The sequence below is a fragment of the Miniopterus natalensis genome, chromosome 6, assembly GCF_054644295.1.
Source record: "Miniopterus natalensis isolate mMinNat1 chromosome 6, mMinNat1.hap1, whole genome shotgun sequence".
NCBI classification, from domain to species: domain Eukaryota; kingdom Metazoa; phylum Chordata; class Mammalia; order Chiroptera; family Miniopteridae; genus Miniopterus; species Miniopterus natalensis.
Window position 1 is genome coordinate 52,139,299 of NC_142086.1, and position 16,900 is coordinate 52,156,198.

The 16,900-nt window shown below is 37.3% G+C and overlaps 1 protein-coding gene across 5 annotated transcripts in view; it reads right to left on the minus strand.

Annotated features, from left to right (window-relative positions):
• TP63 (tumor protein p63) overlaps positions 1–16,900 on the minus strand; it is a 202,582-nt gene that overhangs the window by 80,056 nt on the left and 105,626 nt on the right. Inside the window, exon 1 of one of the 5 annotated variants that reach the window (XM_016200061.2) lies at positions 9,742–9,933. The exons of the other annotated variants lie outside the window; for them this stretch is intronic. Within the exon in view, the coding sequence (XP_016055547.2) occupies positions 9,742–9,933 (192 nt within the window). Of the gene's footprint in view, positions 1–9,741; positions 9,934–16,900 lie in introns of those variants that run through there. 5 annotated transcript variants of the gene reach the window in all.

Below are 16,900 nucleotides of genomic sequence, written 5' to 3' on the forward strand. Positions count from 1 at the left end.
GAAACCACTCAGAAAAAAGCTTACAGTAAGACGGTTTCTGGTAGATAGGCCACTAAATCGGTCCCTCCCTCTTTAAAGTCCATGATTTTCTGCCCGGTTAGCCAGAATGCATTTTAGAATAATGCCATAATTAAGGGCGCCTACAAATGTATGTTTGGAGGAACTAAGATTGCAGTTTATCAGACTTACAGACCATTTCTTGCAAATGGTCTGAATTCATGACTTCATTTCCCAGACTTGGAAGCTCACTCTCAGAGGTTGAAAACACTAGCCATTACTTACAAAGGGGAAACTGAAGCATGAAACAAGGAGTATGTTTCTGTCTTATTATTCTATACAGATTCAAATGAGAAACACTGTTTCGTGAGCTCTAATTTGCTTCTGCTTGTCAAGTTCTTCGCTGATTGATACATTTTTTTCTTATATTTGAGATAATTGAAGTTTTCAGTTATTTACTATGCTTTGTAATTAGACATGGTGACTTATGTAACATTGGACTGTTCCTTTAAGCTGTCACTTTTAACTGCAAAATAAAAGCGAAGTCTCCAGCTAAGCAGAAGACGTGCCTTACTTTGAAAGACACTCATCTATTCATTTCATTCTATTTACCCCATTATGAAAGTAACAATCAATCAATCAGTTTAATAATTACAACAGCTCATTAGTGTCTTATTTGAACAGACAAAAACAACTGGGACACCATTTTTAAGAGAAAAATGGCAAAGATTTCTCAGACATCCTTTAATAATAACACCATAGAAAATAAAAAGGGGAAAGTGTTTGCAAATTGTCAAGCTTATTCATCCAGTGCAAACCACCCCTCATCTCTGGCGATGATGGAGAGACATGCAGGGGACAAAATGAATCAAGGGAACAGTGTGGAAGCAAGTAAACACTTTTTAAAAGGGACTGCAAAGCCAGATAAAAATCTGATTTGTTCAGTTTTTTTTCGTTTTTTTTCTTTTTTTTCTTAAATCAAACGCACTCTCTGTCCTCATGGTTAATCAATTAAGTGAAAGCAGCACCCACTTTACACTGTTTACCTCTGTTAGAGTACAAGTCATTCCTTACCCAGGAAACTGCCCTGTCTTTTAAAAATGTTCTTGCCACTTGAAGCATAATGGAAATAAATACCTACCCGGGCTCATTACACACACACACACACACACACACACACACACACACACACACACACACACAAGACTTGCTAGATGTCAAGGAAAGCCATATGACTCATGGCATACAGGTGGAGTCAGGGTTTGTACAATGTGTGTGAGTGCACAGCTCTTTGCACAGGTCAGTCACAAAGAGCCGTTTCTGTAAGTGCATATAAACGTGCCATGTTGCTCTCTGAAGATGCCCCTTCCAGCATACTACACATCCCCTGCCCTCCAAGGGCCTTCAGCCTAGAGATGGGGAGATGGTATCTGGTCCACATGGAGAGTAACGAGGGAGGGACAGAGAAGCACATGACTTCAGAGGAAGAAGGTGGGGGATCTGAGAAATATTTAAGGGTAAAGTAGAACCCCCAGCAGAGCATTAAAAGCTGGAAAGGATTTGTCCTGGAGAGAAATATTTTTTTGGTGGGGGGAAAGAGAAGGTGGACTGCAGAAAGAAGTCAGGAAAAATATCTTCTCTGAAATCTCACTGTTCTGATTTTCAGCCTTTCAGGCTCGTTGGGATTGTCTATTGAAATAATTTCCCAGGCCTAAGGCTTAGAAAGGGTGTTCCACTCCACCCAGTGTAACCATTCTCTGTGTCTGTGCTGTAGAGTCCTCAGCCTTAGTCTGGTGACAGAGTCTCACATGGTCTATTTAAAAGTAATCAAGCCATTTCCAAAACATCTGATGTTGCCCTTTGAGAGGGTAATGGTTTCCCTTTTAATTCTGACTCCATCAATGGAGTGACACTAATCCAGACTGATTTGAGTAAACAGGGCATATTCCTCATTGTCTCTGTGATCTGAGAAAGAATAAACTTGAGAAAGATCACTGCCTGGATTGGAAATGGCCCCTTTGGGTGTTTTGCGCAAGCTTAAAAGAAAAAAGAAAATGCCTGTCCAGAGTTCTTTCCAAGGCAAGCTGACTTTGGGGGTGGTAATTCTCATAGGGGTATTATACTAAACTGCACCTATTAGTGGCTTTAACACCAATAAGAAAGTAGAACAATTTCTTTTGTAGTGTTTCCAGAAGTGCTGATGAGAGTGTTTCATAAATTTCCGCCTCTGGCAACACACCATATAGTTTGACTCAAAATTCCCTCTTTCAGCTTTCATGAGGATTTTTTTTTTCCATTTAAGAAACACAGACAAGATGCAATTCGCATCACAAGTTTTGCATGAGATATCAACTTACACTCGACACACATCCACTAACATTCCAAACATGTTTTATTCTTGCCAGTTATCCTCTCACCTAAAACTGACATGGGCTTTATCTGACACCAGTTACTGAATTTTAACCTGACAGATGAATATTACCCTGTGAAGCCATCTTAGCGGGAACCTCCTATAGGACAGTCCTATTTTAGTTTGTCTTTGGAAAAGAGTGTATAAAGTTAGTCATTATCAAACACAAAATAAGGAACTTTCCAATATATGTATTTTGCACCAGATGAAAAGGAATGCTTTTTGAATAATATAGGTATGCTATATTATCAGTCCAAATAAGAAAACCAAATCTGGGGAAGTATAAAGTATTGCTTCTGAAAAGATCTCACAGACACTTCACTGAACTACTTATTTCTGCAAAGGGGATTATACAGCAATGTGTTAGTTTGTGGGAATTCATTGTTTCCCCTAATGTCTTCACAGAATTAAAATCGAGATGATCACATGCCAATATTGGATAATTTTCTAAATCCGCTTTATGCAAGTAGAGGATTCGGTGGGTGAGGAACAGAAAGGAATGAGTTACAAGCTTGGACATCCCCTCATTTATCCTAGAGCCCAGTTCTTCCCCCTACCTATTTCCTTTGCCTTTAAATCAAGTCACTGAATTTCCTCCCCCCGTGAACATACCCTCGCGTACCCCACTATTATCCCTTTAATTGCCTACATTTTCTTCCTGGGTGGAATGGAAGCAATGAAGGAGGTTGTGGAAGGAGGGGATATTAATGTGGGTAAACGCATGTCTTTGCCCAATATTTCTGTTCAAATCTTAAATGCAAATGTGAATCCTTACATGAAATAAAATTTGAAAAATTTATGACAAAGGTTTTTAAATTTGAAATATCAAGATCTTGATTTTTCTTAGTGTTTATTGTTTAATTCCAGGGGTCATTTGTTTCTTAAATGGGACATTCACACTTGCTTCTGCTCTATAATTTCCCAGTTAGAATTGGGAATTCTCACTCTTTGACAAATGTCATACTTGGCATGTTGTCTCTATTTAGCTCCAGGATTACTATTTGCATTTAGAGCAGTGACCAGAGAACAAGGTTTGCTTGTCCTGATTCTAGGATGAATATTTGATAAATAAACTTGATCCTAATTAACACAGAAAATCAGTCTGGATTTTGTTCCCAGCTTTGATTAATTTTTTAAAAAAATGTAATTACTAAATCCCTATATGGGTAAGGCATCTTACCTATCTCTATAGAAGTCTAAGGAATGAGAAGAGGAAACTCTCCACTTTACCTGGCCCAAGCAATCCTTTGGGCTATCTCCTCCCTCCCTGCATCAGGCCACTTACCATCCCTGGAGCACACAGACAAAGTTTTGAATCTCGAATTCTGAACACTGCCCATGCTTTCGAAATATGCATGGGTTCTAGCTTCTAGTGAGATAAAAGCCCGTATACCATCTTTTGTTGCTGTTTCTACAAAATCCTGACATACGTAATGAACGCAAATCAGTGTTTACATCAACATTCTCTTTCCAAGTCAACGTGCCATGCTCTTTTCTCTGGTCCTATACAGTTCTCCTCGTATTTTTATTCATTTTCTACCCTCGACACAGAATGACCTTCCTCCCTTCCCCCCAGGCTAAGTTCTGATCCTCAAACTATGTGAAATATGACCTTCGTCATGAAGCCATTTCACTGTCTTTGAGAGCTTTTGGTGTCTTACCGCATTCTGTTTTACACTGGAGTCATTTACGAACCCCTTATGTATGCTCTAGGATTGCGAATTCTCAGAGGGCAAGGACTGCAAGTTAGCAACCTCTGCCTTCCTTATGGTGCCTAGCACCGTGACTATACTTAACTAGTTCTGTAAATGCTGGGTTGTAAGGAAATGCTTATGTTTTTGTGGAGGAAATAATCCAAGTAGTTTGTGTGCTGGATATCAAAGTGACTATCTGGTTTACAGCCAAACTTACACTACTTGATCACTTTGGAGGTAGGAGTTGGGTAAATAATGAAATAAAGAGTGAGGTCTTCGTTTATAGGATGACCATACTCTTCGTCTTCTAACTGAAACACTTTTGAAAGTGTAAGAGGTGCTATTAATAATTATATTTGAATAGAACATAATTACCTAAGGACAAACCATGGCTGACTGTTCCCAACTTACCTACGGCAGGAGCCACAGCTATGAAAGAGAGTTATAGACAGAAATCACGCAACTCATGTGAGATTTTAGAAACAATCCATTTCTACTCTATCCAAAGGTCCCAAAGAAGTAATGAATATTTTTGCAAAACAGGCAGCTGATGTGCAGTGCCGAGAAAGGAGTTTAATCCTTCTAGGCAGTTCAAGCAAAGCCATTTATTTTCCCCAAGAGCACCCTAGTGCAGATCCCATTACAGCCCTAGGTTCAAAATCCCTCTGTAGCTTACCATTGTCACTATATTAAATGTGTTACAGCCTCCATGAGCCACTGTAGCTTACATTTCCAACTTCATTTCCTTGGCCTTTCATCCTTTCAATTTCGCCTGAACTATTTGAGATTTCTGAGTACACCAGCATTCACTCCACCTGTGTTCCTTCACCTGAAAGCCTCATTCCCTCTTATATTTCTAGGGCTTAGAAAGCTCTATGTGTCCTTCCAAGTACAGCTGCATCCTGCACGTACATGTTGACTTCCTCGACCCTCCTTCGAGGCATCTCTTTCTCTGACCTTTATGTTATTTTGCTCACACTTCTCGTATGACACTGAAGATGTGTCCTCTGTTATGTATGTACATATTTACTCCCTCTATACACTGTTAACTGTTCTTGGTGTAGGATCTGTTTCTTACTCATTTTTATAGCCATATACTATCTTATATGTAACTGATGCTCGCTAAATATTTAAGAAGGGTAAGTCTCTCCTTTGAACCTAAGTTTCTTCTCTTCAGTACTAACATTTATGACTACTGCAATTTAACTAAAAGGCATAAGTGAAAAATTATCAAATGTTTAGCAAAGTAGCACATGAATAAGCTACTGCTTCCTATTTTCTTGTGCCTCCAAAATGTGTCCTTAAGAGTAGGTTAGGAATATAATTTATAGTTTAACTTTTGGGTCAACTGTTTTACCCTGATACTGCAATCCATTCTTTTCCAGAACCAAAATTTACTGCCCTACCAGATATCCTTCGCAGGCAACCGAGTCCAGTAAATTGGCACTGGGCAATAACGACCTATCAATCTTCTGACTTCCCATCATACATTTGAAAGAAAATCATGAGTCCATCGGGCTTGGAAAAATTCTTATTTTCAAAACAGTAAGACTTTTATGGAAATAACCAAGTTATTTTTTACTGAGATGTCTCCTTGGCATCTGTGTTTGCTCTTCCTTATTTATTGACATAAAACAATTAGAAGTTAAAAATGTATTCAACAAGGGAAAAAGTTTAACTTCATAATACTACTGCTAAGGAAGGACTTTTTACCTTTCCCCCTCTATCCCATCAGCTCAGGTCCCACCCAAAGGAATCACACAGCTCCAAGAGAGCTTGAGAATGTTTGTAGTAATACATTTCTCAACAGTTTGACCCATATGCTTCTTTGATCAACACAAGTCCCATGACTTCAGTCAGATGTATATTCTCTTAATATGAAAAATAAAGGATCTAAATTTTGAATATTCTCATTGTCTAAGAAAATTCTAGCAACTTGGCATTCAGAAAATGTATGTGATATGATGAAAAAAAACAGCCACTATGTTTTCGGTTGCTCTAGCTAACCCAGGCATTCATTCATGCTTCCTACTGTACTCTCCACACCCCCGTTTAGGATCATTGCTCTTCTAAAAAACAAAACAAACCAAACATGCTTTTTTCTTATCTAGGTAAAGGATAAGTGATTTATTACCACCACCCATTTTTCCAGTAGTAGTGAAGGAAGGTATGAGCGATGATCTGTGATCTAAGATCTCTTTCTCCCAGTCCCCTCTGGGCTTGAGGGCAACCAATTGTAAAACAAGAAAGGCAATCTAAGATTGCAGCATGGAGTGGGGAACACAGCCGACTGACACCTGAATTAAACCTGCAGCCTCTGCTTCTTACCAACTGTGCTTGTACCTAAGGTGCTCAACATCTCAGGAGCACAACATGGAAAAGTGTAAGATAATACAATTTATCAACTATTAAGAAAAAAATCACTCGCAAGTATAAAATATGATTCAGCCCTTGGAAACGGTATTGGGACAGGAGAGACTATCTCCCTTGACCATGCAGGCCCAGAGGACAATTATGGCAACGACCTGGACTCGGAGAGCCTATGCTCCTGGCCCAGCATTTTCTTATTGCTCTCAGCTAGATTTGCACATCAGCTCTTGATGAAAACTTTTTTGGAGCATCTACTTTTACAACAGTTGTTTTTAGATCTCTCTTTCTCTGGCATTAAAGAAAAAAAGTTAGGTAAGCAGGCTGCATTTCTACACCTTTAGCTCTCTCCACTACAGAAAGAAAAATTATTAGCCTCAATTTGTAAAAAGAGGTGTTCCAATATATGAGCCTTGAAGTCTGGTTTAGTTCTAGAGTACTGTAACCATTCTCCCAAATGCCATTTCCTTGTCACCTAGGAGCCCAGGTAGGGATTTTATAAAAATAAAAATGTCTTTCTAATGAAGAGTTTGAGAGTCTCTCTCTCACACAAACACAGACACATACACACCCCAGTTTTTGGCAAGAAAGTTGAGCTAAAACTTAATCTGTCAAGAATTTCCTTTCTTTTGAGCCTCTCTCTCCAAGTCTGAGACCAGTCCCAGAGGCTGTGTCATTCCAAGCCTAGCACAATGGCGCGGTGATTGCTTGAGGCCTCTCCATTGTAACCCAAGGGTGGAACCTTAAGCCCTGCCTGTTACACCCTGCCCCGCTCTCTTCCCTTCTGGACCCTTTCCTGTTCACTCACAGCTTCCCAAACTCCAGCTCTACTTGCGGGGAAGGAATGGAAATTTGTGGAAAATGGAGTACAGAAGAAAGAGTGTTCTTATATTATTTTTGAGTTATCAAACCAAAGAAGTTACTAGTATATAAAATTTTTAAAATATTTGAAGTCTGAGAATGGATTACAGTTTTAAAATAATTTTGACTCTCATGACATTTTATTATCTCCCCCCCCCCCCATTAGCTCTGCTTTTATTTCAGCAAGGTAACAGCATCACTTGTCTTTTTAGTCACAGGGGGCTCCATTACTTAGAAGGCCTATTATTTTCTTAAGTTATACCAACCTGCTCCCAGACATTCATCACTGCATCTCTCGGTCCTCCACATTAATGCATGCCTTTTTATTCTTAAGCTGTCCAATTTTTAACAATTCTTCTGTGACAATAGTAGATTGTTCTTTCCGTATTAACAATTACCAATAAACATGACTTTGAGGTGAGTCTCAAAACGTTATAACTTTGTATTAAGTTTCAGGATTCTCAGAGCCATGTGCTCCCAGGCATTTCATATACTGAGACATAGAACTGCATTTTTCCTGAGGACTAAACATAACCATATACAGGAAAGAATAAAATGGAAACCAAGGTGTAGTACACAGCCTGGATATGACATTCATGGTGGCAATATACAAAAATGTGCAGGAAGAGAGAGAAAGTCAGCCATATTTTTTCATAGATTTTTTTTCTGTGTACGTTAGCAGCATTCGAACAGAAAGCAGACAACTGATACCTTTTGAGCACCCTGACCACACATTTACCTCAAGGTTTTAAAAACTCAGACCCATGTAAAGGTATTTTCTTTCATCATAAAGATGCCACACTCTCACATACAACATGACTCTTTGCCTCCATAAAAGGCAATAATTCCTACAGATATCTTCTAATCACAGCTTTTATGTAGTTTTTTCCTTTCATGAGAAATAACAATTTCTTTCCACATCAACTTTATACTTTTCTTATAGATATCTCTAAACCAGCATTTGTCTCTGCCTCATTATGCTCAGACACACACAGTCAAATCCCAGCCTGATATACATACTTGTCGTGAAATAGCTCACGAACAAACACAGTCAGATATGATATGAATGACAGATTTTTATTTTTTTTTAGTGATTAAAACTGGACTGCAATGGATCAAATAGAAACAAGATAATCTTAACTGTTACTCCTATTTTTTTAATTGTTTGGTAACATTTCCAGCTAACTTTCAATATTAAAGTAAAACAAGAAACTCAAGTTTCTCCACTGAGGAGAATGTTTTAAAGGAAAACAGGCACTTCCTTTTCCTTCATTAGATCACTTGATATTTCCCCTGTTATATTTACACAGTTCAGGCATCTAGACAATAGCATGGTCAATATGACAGCGTGGGCTCTGCTTTGCTGTCCTTCACCGGTCTTCCCTTTGCCGGTTCACTTCGCCAGATTCTAACTTTTGCCAGAGTTTTCCTGTCTTCCTTTTGCCGTCTGTGCCAGAATGCTATGCATTTTGTTTTGAATTTTAAGGAGCTCAATCTGAGTATACCAGTCTGCTTTTCCAAGCATTCACCTGCAAGCATTTTCATCTGAAACACTGAACTTGCTCTCTCCACACCGCCCCCCCCCCCCAATGTGATTAGTGTCAACACAGCTGCCCTATTCTGAGGAATGTAAACTAATATTGTTGTTAGACCTCCCTCAACCTTAGGAAACTTCCTCAAAGCCTTACAGTCTCTTCAGGAGTTTTTTCTTATACCTTTGCCCAGTGTTTTAAATCCCTGAGACAAACATTGAGGAGAGATGAGAGAGGCAGATCATTCATTCCTTAAATAAAATCCTATACCCTCTCATACACATTTATATGTCTGCATGCATAAATATTTAATAACACATCGCTCCAAAATAACTTTTGTCATTACACATTGAAAGTCTAAGTCCATCACCAGACAATAGAGACATTGAAATCTCCTCAGGGTTTAGGTGAGTCTCAGGATTGATACAATTCAAAACGAAGGTGGCTTTAAAAATCTCATCGGATTATTTGGAAAAAAGCTTCATTTGCTTTTAGGATGAAGCCTGGAGAGAGAACTGAGAAGTTAACTGAGTTGAGACACAGTCAACTCATATGTCTCACTGGTATGTGAGCACCCAACAGAGGAGTCATTTCAATATATCCAGCAGAATGTGATCTGCTCTCTCAGTCTGTTCTTATAAAAGTGATTTTATAAACTTCTGAATATTATTTTTTTCAAATACATACCACCACCCAGAAAGAATAAAAATCTTACAGTCACCACAGAAACCATTAACCAAGAAAAGGAGATTCCTATATACAATTTGCAAAAACATTATGTTGAGTAACTGAGAACCACAAATATATATATAAGCTTTTATTTAAAAAATGAAAATGAAAAAGCATCTCCAGATGAAGAGCTAAAATCTAAAATCCTTACCTCACTAAATTGAGTCTGGGCATTGTTTTCCAGGTACAACATGTTAGCTGTAAGATTGATCAATGCCGCTGTCCTCTCTTCTGGCTCCAGGATTTTGCCAACCCCCCCACCCCCTCTGAGACCCTTACAATAGGAATCTACTAAGAAGATAACAGAACTCAAGTCCCTCTCTCTCCTTCTCTCTCTGTACATAATTTTAGGTTCCCTAATATATACCCAACTATAGGCATGAGGAGGCGGGACTCTTCTCTTTACCTGTCCAATCCATCAACTTCCACCTGGACTCCTCCACTCCAATGGAGTGAGGCCTCTCCCATCTCATTAAGTAGTTAGAATTCCTTATCACCAATCTTTAAAGAAAAAGAAAGAAAGAAGAAAAAAAGCCCAGGAGAGACAGACAGGTAAAACTTTCCCCTGTCTCTTTCACAGGAAAGTGCACCCTCTCCTAAAAACAAAACCAAATCTCCCCAAACAAACCACAAAGCGTACCACCAGGACTTACAGAAGGCATTTCAGAAAGTTATTCTACACTTTGCAACTGAAAAGTAAAACTTTAGGGAAAGCTTTGGGAAGGGTTTTTTTGGTTGGTTTGTTTTTAAACCTAGATGTGGAGTTTCAAAAACAATTACACAAAGTTAGAAATGAGTGAAAAATACTCAAATCCATGGTCATATTTCCTCAGTATAAAAATTGAAACTCACGGCCTGATAGCTGAAAAGTTTTAAACTCACTCTCCCCAGAGAAATGCCAGTGGTTTTATACAAAACTATGCCAGCTAAGCCACTTGATTTTTGAGAGCATGGTCCCGTTAACTTGTAAAAACAAACAAGCATCCATATTATATGCAGGAAATAGAAATCCTGGGAAATGTGCCCATTTTTTTTTTTTAAGCCCTTTAAAAAAAAAAACAAAACTGTTTCTTTCTATCATTCTTTCTGGAGACATAAATCAATACAATAGCTTATCTATTTGAATATTTATTTTCTCTATTATTTTAGTTTTTATTAAAATTCAAAGATAACATCTTTTTCTATGAACGGGAAATAAATTACTAATAGAAAGGTTAAATCTTAAAGTGTGAGAGACAAATTAGCTTTTGCCTTAAATATATATTTATATAAATACATAAGAACATTCATATGGAATCTGGTTTTGGTTTACCACGATTTAGTGAGGATGAAATACACCCTGATGGTCATTGTGTGAGTCACTAAAATACTCATTACTGCTGAGTATTCGATGTAATTCGGTTAGATTTATATCTAAACATCATTCCCCACCCCCATAGGGGGAAGCCAATTCCCTCTGTCCTGTTAAAAGTTAAAACTGACCCAAATATCTATAAGAGAATATTTAGATTTATTCTAAAAATTAGAAGATAAGAAAATTAGAATCCAGAATCAACTGGTATATAAACTTTAGAAATCAAGCTTGCCGTGACCTTGGATTTGCTGCTTCTTCCCTTCTCCTTTCCTATCAATATAAAGCGTGCACAGAAGGACGTTGTGATCTTTGGGGTGACAGTTATTTTAAAGCCTCTGATTTTCTAGCGAGAATGTTTCTTTTTTTTCTTGCAAAAGAATTCAGTAATATCATTTGATCTCAAGTGTCCAAGAATATGACAACATTCTGTAACACTACAAGTTTATATCAGAGATAATGTTTGTTTTGACACTGAAGTATTGGGACAATGACCTCTTACTACCTGTAATTAACCAAATAAGCACTGACTACAAGGCAAAACTAAAAATAAAAAATTACTTACAAAATGCAGTATAATTATTTGTACCATGTATTTAAATTCTACATCTACTGACAGCTTTAGGGTCAATAGCGGAAAGCAGATGGTTGCTCCCTTAGACCAGTGCTGTACTTCAGTGGTTCAAAAACTTGGGTGACCCTGAGAGTCATCAGGGTGCCTTTTGAAAACGGATTGCTCCAAACCTCCCAGATCAGTCTCTCCAGGAATGTGGCCTCTATGTCTGTGCTTTACATCACCTACGAGGCAATCCTGAATGAGTCAGGCTTGGGAGTCAGTGCTCTAGAGTAAACACCATTAGTTAGCACAACTGCCCAGAAAGTTCCTTGATTCTTTTGTACACGAGTGAGATGTTGTCACCATTTGCACCCCTAAATCTAGGGTTCACAGTCTCAACTGTTGGTGCTGTTCTATCAAAATGTAAACAAGTTTCATCTTTCACAAAGTCAAAGGATTTGATGGACTTAAGAGTCAAATTTCATCTGTCTACCACCTCAGCCTTCAGCTTGATTAAGCCTGGCTATGTCTCTACCTAATATCTCTACCAACATTCTAAACAAAATCTAAGACCTTCATATCTTATATGTAAGATATGATATACCTCCCATGGCTGCTTTGGGTATTTGAGGGAATAGAGTTCTGGAGGACTGGGGTTATGGGAGTAACTAGGAGACACAGGCTCTGTTTCCAGCTCTACCTTCATCTAGCTCTGTGGCCTTAGGGCAGGTTACTTAACCACTCTGGATTCAGGTTCCTCACTTGTGAAATGAGGGGCAGACAAAATGATTTCTAAAGAGCATTATTACAAAGATAAGAGTCTCTATCCAGAATTCACGAAGTGATTGAGAGGATTATTTACATTTTTCTTATTTTACTTGAATATTTGTACCTTAATTTGCTCATCTCCCTGAACTGATAATTGAAGCACTGGAGTTAGTTCCACAGATACTAAAATACTTAAATGACATGAAGGAGAAAGTACAATGTGTTGGGGGAAAATTTGTGGTTTTTGCTTTAAGAAATCTTTACAACAACAAAAATTAGCTAATAATGCATTTAAATTTGAAGCTAGCACAAACATTTCCATAAAAGAGCTAATTAAAGTATATCTGATAACATTTAATTTCAGAATTAGTGTGAATACTTGATGTAAATACCATACATTTACTTAAGCAGGAGGTTATTTACTGCCTTTGCCACAAAACAATGCTTATCCTGGGATCTCAAATGTTTAGTACTGTGTATTAATTTTCCTAACAACCTAGTGACGTAGGTAAGTATTATTATCCTCATTTTGCAAATAAACACACTCAAGACTCTAAGTGGGTTTCCCAAGCCCTTGGGAGTGAGAACAACTCTATTTGGAGAACACAACTTTCCTCAGCCATTCCCCTCAGATTTTTCGAAGCTTCATGGCCTCAGAATTAGGGGTCAGCACTGCCTCCTGGATGAAGATACCCTTGTTATAAATCCAGTGTGTTGGCAGAAGTCTTCCAAGATGTAGGGATAACACATATCCTTTCCTGAAAGAATACTGTTAACATTTTCTTGAATATCCTTTTTAGAAGTTATTTATGGAAGAGCTCTTTGTCCATTAAAGGTATTAACCCTTTATCATAAGTGCTGCAAGTATTTTGTGTAAGGTTGGGTAAAGAACAACATGTTCCCTCTAGAACTCTGAAAGTAAAAACTGGAAGCATTTTGTGCTTCTGGATCTGTGTCTGCACTCAACGGTGGCCTGTAGATGTAGAGAGTAGGGAAATCTCAGGTTTCATGAAACCAGGGAATGCAGATAAGTGTGGTAGTGGGCTTTCTCATGAAGATCTTAATTCTATTGAATTAAGAGAAAAGAGAAGTTAGACGAGGGTTGGGTAAATTTGGCAGGATTGGGTAGTCACTTATTAAAGTAAACAAAGGTTGTTTTAGAGCAGCAGTTGAGACACTGAGAAAGAATATGTACCTGGTTCTAAACATGTCAACCCTTCTAAAGGAGTGGATAGGAAAGGAGATATCCAGTACTGCCTCCCTTCCCTGTTAGAGCCCCCTCACCATCACTTTAACTTTCCTAAACAACAACTCTGATCATGTCACTCCTCAGGCTACCTTGATGCCAATGGGACAAAACCAAGTGTTTACACAAGTACTCAAGGCCCTTTCGAGTCTGTTCCCAAGCTATCCTCTCAGCCTCATGTTCCCTGTATGCCACTCTGCTTGCCACATTCTGGTCCCTGATGATCATTTCTACCCCTCTGCTCACTCTGGTCCCTTAGTTTAAAATGCTTTTATTCCCTTTAACTGATAAATGAAAACATTTTCAGATTTTTTAAATGCCACCTTCATGAGGATTTCTCCAATTCTATAGTTGAAGTTCAATCTTCCCTTGTGTGATTGTATATTTTTAAAAGACAATAAGATACTATCTTACAAGGCAAAAAGTGCTGTACTTCCCTGTCTCCCCCACTAGGCCATGAACTTTTGAGATCAGAGTGCATTCCTATTCATCATATCCCATTTTGTGTCTAAAAGCTTGAAGAATTCAATTGAACAGTTTAATTCTTTCTCTAAGAAAGAACTAGGAAGTTGAGCAGTAGACTCCTTACCCAAAGTATTTGTTATGACACAGAAGCCTTTTTATAGGAATCAATGCACAGTATCTAATTGAAGTAGGAGAGGAAAAATTGCTTTCAATCCAGGCATAGTACCTCAAACCCTGAATAATTATTTGTCAAAAAAGAAAATTGTCAGCATGATAAACCTGCCATAGGCAAAAAGATTGGACTTTCATAGAGCATGTGTGAAAGCTAAGAAATGTTGGGACTTTCCATCTGCTACTGAACTACATCAATTAGATTATTTGAAAGTCAGCTACCATAAAGCTAAAGGATGACCAACAGAACACCTGCAGTAACTTTCAAAGCTCTGATCTTTTCCAAGTTAAGTGATTTCTTTCCCTTCCTGCTTCAAATAGGTGAGAAAATTAGCATTTGTAGAAACTATTGAAGGCCACAGAATTAATTCAACTAGATTAATTTTCTCTTTAGTTCAAGGCTATATTCCAAAACAAGGTATAAGATCACATTCATTTTAAGGTCACTAGCCGGGCTCTGAAAAATGCGTAACCCTTGTGGGCGTAGGAGGGGAGATGAGTTTTATCCTAAATCTTATGGTTGTACTCAAGCTATAATTTATTTTTGTAGATCTTCAGGTAAAAGGTAAGATGGGGGTCAGGCTTTAGATTCTGTCTCTTTGCATTTTTCATGGGCCAGGTACTCTTCAAAGCACTTTGTATATCAAACTAATTTAATTATCAAAAATATGTGATTTAGGTATTGTTCTTATCCCTGTATCAGATGACGATAAAGACACTGAGATGCAAATATTAAATTGTGAAATCGATAGAACCTGTACATTTTGACCCCAAAATGTACTCAAACATTGTGCTGTACAGTTAAATTGTATCTTCATGTACTCTCCCACCAGTAGTTATTCCTCCTTCAAAGTCCTGTCCATGGCAGTGGCACAGCTCATTGACCAGAGATACCATGCTCTATGATTATAATAACAACAGTATTTCTAACCCCTTCTCCAGATTTAAATAGTCTGTTGCTTTTGAAGGGCTCCAAAACAGTCTATGTAGAAACAAATGTACAGAGATAATATAATCTCTGCTCACATTTTCTTTCATTCTGCATTTGAAAAATTTTCGATTGCAAAAATAATGTTATATTTGTAGGCAAAAATAAAAATTAGAAAAAAATGCTGTTTGTTCTCCTGTGTTTATGTATGTATTCTGTAAACAAAATTAGTATCATACTCAACATAATTTTTTTAAGTTATAGTATCAAGAGCATTTAAGCATTCTTACAATTAAAAGTGCTGGGTCAAAGGTTACAACATACTTGTCACTTGTTAGGTAGAGGATTAAGTTACTTTCCAAAAGGACTACATTGAATTGCATTCTTATGAGGTTAAGGGCCACATGTTAAGGATTATCTTTAACAACATTAAATTGAAAAAATATTTTCTTATTTTAATGTGAATCCCCTTGATTGCTAGTGAGATTTGATTTTATGTATTTCAATGTTTATTAGCCCTTTGCATTTCTTTTTAAAAAGATCTATTAATGCCTCCTCCATCCAACCTTACTCCATAAGAGTAGCAGTGTTTTCCTTATTAATAAAGATATTACCCTTTGACATGTTTTCCAAGTTTATTTGCTTTTTAATATTTTACATATATATAAAGAAGAACTCTGATTACTTTATTACATAAAAATAACATTTTAGCGGTCATTTATCTTAGAACCTAGAGGTAAAATTTTGATGTACTCTCTTCCAGAGATACATATTCTGTGCAATTTTGTATGTCTTGCAAACTACATATGATAGTATATATTAAAAATATTTTGTTAAGTGTGTATACATGTGTCTGTATAAATATATACATTTGCCTAATTTAAAAAATTAACCTATTAATATGAGTGCATACTCAGGTAATTACATGTTTTTTTTCTAACACACACAATGTTTTAAAAGTGCTACAGTCCTACTGAATAAATTTAGCTATTTTCCATTAATTGGGCTTTCAATTTTCTTCTTTCTTTAACACTATAAACTTAAAGCAAAAAGTACTATACTATCAGAAGCTAAGTTATTTAATTAAAAAATAAAATATTTAAAGCCCAATAGATATTACTACATTGATTTCCAGATATTATAACAGTTTATGCTTAGACCAAGAATGTAAAACAGAGCTCACTCTACCACAACATCATTAGCAGCTCCTATTATTTAAAAGATTTTTGATATTTTTAGAGTAAAACCTCACAAACAAAATTAATTTCCTTCTATTGCTAGTATATATTATTCACTGAAGTTAAACACACTCATCTCCATCACCATTGACTGGGCTACTGCGAAAGAGCAGGTCTCTAAGTCAGACCAACTTGTGTTTGTTTGGAAACTGGCCTGTTTGCTTAGCATCTTAAATTTTTATCTATAAGATCAAAATTTCACCCCCTATTATAACATTTAACTTCCTAACCAAGCACATGGCAGCAAATAGCTTATGATTATTTTTAAATAGATTTTAGTACCCTTTTATCATTTTGTTTATTCATATCTGTAGTTCCGGACATGGCGAACTAAATACCTTCTATAAATTCTTATTTTTTAAAACATAAGATCTTCTAACGTTTCAGTAAATAGTCTGATTAAAACTATATGTAATTGTTTTCCTATCTGCTTACAGTCATACCCTCCAAATGGCTGTGGCCACAGACAGTACAGCCAGTTGTCAGCCTGGAGCAGAGGAAAGAGCCCTGGAACCCACAGCAGAAGCATGAGGTCCAGACTCACCTCCATGGTTTTGAGTTAATTCCTTTGGTTGAATGGATAGATT